Consider the following 5,357-nt stretch of genomic DNA (forward strand, 5'->3'; position numbering starts at 1 on the left):
ACCCCGCTTACTCACCAGACTTGGCTCCATCCGACTACCACTTATTTGCATCGATGGGGCACGCACTCAGTGAACAGCGCTTCACTTCTTACAAAAATGTTGAAAAATGGCTCGATGACTGGTGTTCTTCAAAAAACGAAGACTTTTTTTGGAAAGGTATCCATAAATTGCCTGAGAGGTGGACAAAATGTGTAGCCAGCGAGGGCGCATACTTTGAATAAAATATTTGTTATCATTCTCTTGAAATAAATGTGTTTTTTTCTTGAAAAAATACCGGTTTCATATGTATACACCTGGTATTGTCCATCACCCCCATTCCTTTTCTAAACCCTGTGTGATTCGGTAGCTCTTATCTTTTTTTCCTCATCTTCTCTCTTTAATCTCTCCGACAAAATAGTTACATATACTTTATTCAGTGTTGTCATCAGCTTCACACCCCTATACTCTTTAACCTTCTCTCCTTTGCCCTTGTTCACTATTGTTATCACTACTCCTTTAGTTCCGTTCCTTCATATTTCCATACTTTATTTGGAATCTCATCTATACCAGGTGCTTTTCCATCGTTCATTATTCCTAACACTTCGACTATTTCTTCCCTTGTTGCAAGAGTACAATACATTATACGAGCTTGAAAAATCTAGTTTTTAAATTCCTAAAATAATTGTTATGGTCCCATTTTTGATCACTTAATTTGTCCATTTAGAAAACTTTAAAATTTAAATATTTGAATCTTTGCTGTCAGGGTGACTTGGTACGCCAACTTAAGGCCAATGGAGCCCCCGAAAATGACGTGAAAAAAGCTGTCGCTGAATTAAAAGCCCGCAAAAAGCTACTAGACGATAAGGAGTTAGCTTTGACGCCAGCGTCTGCTACTTTCGACAGAGGTCGTATGGAAGATTTATTGAAGCGCCGATTTTTCTTCGATCAATCTTTCGCCATTTACGGTGGAATCACAGGATTATTTGATTTCGGTCCCATGGGCTGTGCCCTTAAGGCCAATATTCTCAGCGAATGGAGAAAATTCTTCGTACTCGAAGAGCAAATGCTAGAAGTAGATTGCTCTATTCTGACTCCGGAACCAATTCTTAAAGCATCCGGTCACGTCGACAGATTTGCGGATTTAATGGTCAAAGACCTTAAGAATGGAGAATGCTTCCGGCTCGATCATTTGATTAAAAATCACTTGGAGAAACTCGCTTCTGATAAGAAAACTACGGAAGCTGTGAAAGCAGAGTGCACAGATATTGTTATCAAGCTCGATGGCATGAGCAAAGATGAAATGGCAGCGATTTTGAAGAAGTTTAACATGAAGTCTCCAATTTCTGGAAACGATTTGACGGAGCCAGTGGAATTTAATCTTATGTTCGGCACTCAAATTGGACCCACCGGTCTTGTGAAAGGATTCCTTAGACCCGAAACAGCACAGGGAATATTTGTGAATTTTAAACGACTACTGGAGTTTAATCAGAAGAGGCTTCCGTTTGCTGCTGCGCAGATTGGAAATGCCTTTAGGAATGAAATATCTCCCAGGTACAGATGATTACAAACTATAAATATTCGTAAAATAATAGAGATGGAAATTGAACAATTATCAATTGTCTGAATGATTCAAGGTTCTAAAGCGTTTTTTCAAATTGCAAGCCTTCATATTAAAAATTTTTTAAATCGACAACGTTGCAAATCGAAAAATTTGCAAGTTCAATTATTAAAAAATTATTATATATATTTTTTAAGTGATAATGAACTTATATTTTAGAAATGTGTGTAGTTTACAAAGCAATTAATAACAAAGTTCGTTCATTAAAACGTTCAGTAATTTAAGAACATTTAAAATTTAACAATATAAAATTGAAAGTGTCTGCCAATACCTAATTTTGAATTAATGGGATGACATCATTTTACCGAAAAAAATCCCGAATGTGCAAAAAATCGAAAAAATCATCCCCGAATCTAGTAAATTTACGAAATTGAATAATCCAGTAAATTCTCGAAAATAAAATATAACGAAACTAACAAATTCCTGTTATTCCAATTTTTCCCAAATATTAAAATATTTAATATTAGAACATTAAACAAATACAAAATATTAATTTTTTAATGTTTTGGTAACTGCAGATTATGGGGTTTTAAAATGATCGGTAGCTTGATAATTTTGAGAATTTGATGATTTCGCGATTTTAAAATATCATGACTTTTCTAGTTTCGTTAGCTTTCACTTTCCGAAAAATTCAGTTTCCTTAATAAACATTTTTGGTAGTTATATTCTTTTTTTTTTAATTTCGTAAATTCGCATTTTTTGTAATTTTCTGTTTTATGAATTATTTTTTGTGTATTTTTCACATTAGCAATTTTTTTCTTAAAAATTATGTGATCCTGAATTAAAAGCGTTCACAAATGAGTAACTTACATTTAAAGCGTTTGAAATGAAAATTTTTACATTTTTTATATAAATACCTAATACATTGAATAATAAGTTGATGTAGTATGCATAAAGTTTCAAATGAGAGGGTTACAAAATAAAAGTATTAACTTTACAATATAAAAAGAAGTATAGAGTTTGAAAGATTTATAATTTGAAAGCTGTTCAATTAGCATCTTTCCCAATTAATAAGAATTAAAATGGAAATGGTTTTAGCTCAGGGTTGAGCTTGAAAGAAAATGAAGTAAGAATTAAATAATACAACAGAAAATATTTTTAATTTGCAAAATCAGTTCGTAAAGCGAAAGATAAGCAACTTCACCAGAAAATTTCCTTTTCTCGTATGCTGGTTTTGAGACAAATTTGAGTTTTGAGAATTTTTAGATCAAAAGGTCTAAATTTTCATGTCTTGAAGAGTATTTTTGTTAGGGTTCTAAGTATTTTCCTCGCATTAGAGACGTGAAACACATCTCAATGCAAAAAATAAAGTCGGTGGACGAATGCAGTCATTTTTGCGCTAAGTGTATTCGACAATGATGAATATCATTGTGCAGAATCGTACTGCTTTATTTAGTTTGTTATGCCTTATCACATGGGTCTCCAAAGGTAGATCCTGTATCTACTGCCAGAAAGAAACTGAGAGGGAGTTCATTATTAGGCAACACTAGAGTTCTGAGCCACTTATATTACATTGAGAACGGGAACGAGAATGAGAATATTATCGAGAATATAACCGAGAAATATATTCTCTGAGAATTTATGAAAATTTCAGAATTTACTTTTATAGATAGAAAATTGCATTTTTTCGTTAACTTTTCTGTTGAAAATTCAACTGTTTTTTTCTGAGTTTGTCTTTTTTATTTTAAAGTTTACCTGTTTTAGCAGAAATTAAATATTTTTTAAAAAAAAATTCAACTGTTTGGTTAGAAATTAAGCTATTATATTACTTAACTATTTCGTAGAAAATTTATATTTTGGTGTTGAAAAATGAACTAAAATATTTTCGGGATGAAAGTTCCACTTGTAAAAAAATTGGTTTTTTATTACAAATTTATCTGTTTTAGTTTAAAGCTGTTATTTTTTGGATAAAAATGCAACTATTTGATAGAGAATTTAACTATACTGTTAAAAATTCACCCTTTTTGGTTGAAAAAACTCGTCTTTTTGCATTGAAAATTCAATTTTTTTCGTAGAAACTTATTTTTTTGCTATAAAAATTCAATTTTTGATGTTACTGAGTTCATTGGAATCTGTGTTGGATGAAAACTCAACTTCTTTTGTGATAAAAAATTCTTCTGCTTTAAGATACATTTGATCTTTTTTTAAATAAAAATGCAACTATTTGTTAGAGAATTCAACAATTTTGTTAAAAAAACATCCTTTTTGGTTAAAAATTCGTCTTTTTGAATTAAAATTTTAATTTTTCTGGTATAAAATTATTTCTCGTTAAAAATGCATAGTTTGATCGTGAAAACTCGACTAAAATCTTTCTAAACCGAAAATTCAACATTTTTTTTTAAATTTATCTTTTTGATTCAAAACTTTTCATCTGTTATAGAAGAAATTTCATTTTGTGTATGAAAATGCAACTTTTTGGTTAAAAATCGTTCTTATTTTCTCGATAATTCAACTAATTTGTTTAAAACATTTGGTTGAATTGGTTTGTTAAGAAATCACTTTTTTTGTTAAAGATTTATATTTTAAGTTGAAAAGTTATCTTGTTTAAAATAAATCTTTTTTAATTGAAAATTAAACTACTTAGGTCAAAGTTAAACTACATTGTGAAATTCTTCATTATTGAAGGCTTGTGTCTGGTTGAAAATTTAACTGTTTAGTGGAAAATACTCTTTTTTTAGAATTCATTTTTTAATAGAAAATGTAACTTTTCTATTTTTTTTAAGATTGATATTTTTTAGTTAAAAATACGCGTTTTTGTAAAAAAAAATGATTTTTTATTTGTTAATTTCCTTTTTTTGCGTAAAAATGCATCAGTTGCGTCAAAAATTAATTTTTTGTTGAACAGTCTTATTTTTGGTTTGAAAATTGAATTTTTGTAAAGAAAATTTGTCTTCTGGTTTGAAGGTTCAATAATTTAGATAAAATTTTATTTATTTTTTGAGTGAAAAATTTTGGTTGGAAATTCGTCTTTTTTGTTTTCAAATTCTTTTCTTTTGTTGTATAAATTTAATTTTTTTATTAAAATATAAACTATGTCACTTTTTCGTTAGCAATTTGTCTTTTTAGGTTAAATATTCAACTATTATGTTAAAAAATCAATTATTTTTTTAAAAAGTCATCTTTTAAAGCAGAAAAAATTTTTTGTTGTTGTTTGAAATAAATTAATACCTTTAAAAAATTTTAATTTGTATATGAAACACTGTCTTATTCCGCTTATAAAGTATTTTATCGTAAAAATGCCTCAAGATTAAAACACTGGTAATTAAATATTAATGATTTGAAATGAAAAATTAGTTAAAGAAAAATCAGAGAATTTTAAAAATGTCACGCGTCTAAGTTTTCCGGGAATAGGGTCTTCTTATTCTACTTCGTGGTATTTATTAAGTAATGTGAGGCTACTGCTTTGCATATTTTAAATTCCTGAATATGTCTGAGCTAGAAAATAATTTATATTTAACCGCTGATATAACCTGAACAATAGAAATATTGTTAAAAATCAAAAATTCCTAAAATTCCCCTAAATGCTGTCATATTCTTGGTTATTTAACGTGGAATTAAATTCTCGGGAATTTAAGAACTCTAGGCAACACTGATAATGTACTCTGTCGACTCTGCAGGCCATTTCGGGAACCAACATCTAACCTTTCACACCTTACGTATATATGGATTCTCACGCACACAGGCGCAACTCGTTGAGCCAGATGTCCAATGTCGATCTTGTCGAAAGGGACATGTGGCTCAACGAGTTGCACCTGTGTGC

The 5,357-nt window shown here is 29.7% G+C and overlaps 1 protein-coding gene across 1 annotated transcript in view; it reads left to right on the forward strand.

The window, feature by feature from the left end:
• The window catches only part of LOC117177360 (glycine--tRNA ligase), a 20,094-nt gene that overhangs the window by 5,021 nt on the left and 9,716 nt on the right, over positions 1 to 5,357 (forward strand). Inside the window, exon 2 of the mRNA XM_033367993.1 lies at positions 743 to 1,530. Coding sequence (XP_033223884.1) covers positions 743 to 1,530 — 788 coding nt within the window. The remainder of the gene's footprint in view (positions 1 to 742; positions 1,531 to 5,357) is intronic.

Source organism: Belonocnema kinseyi, chromosome 7 (genome assembly GCF_010883055.1).
Source record: "Belonocnema kinseyi isolate 2016_QV_RU_SX_M_011 chromosome 7, B_treatae_v1, whole genome shotgun sequence".
Lineage (NCBI taxonomy): Eukaryota > Metazoa > Arthropoda > Insecta > Hymenoptera > Cynipidae > Belonocnema > Belonocnema kinseyi.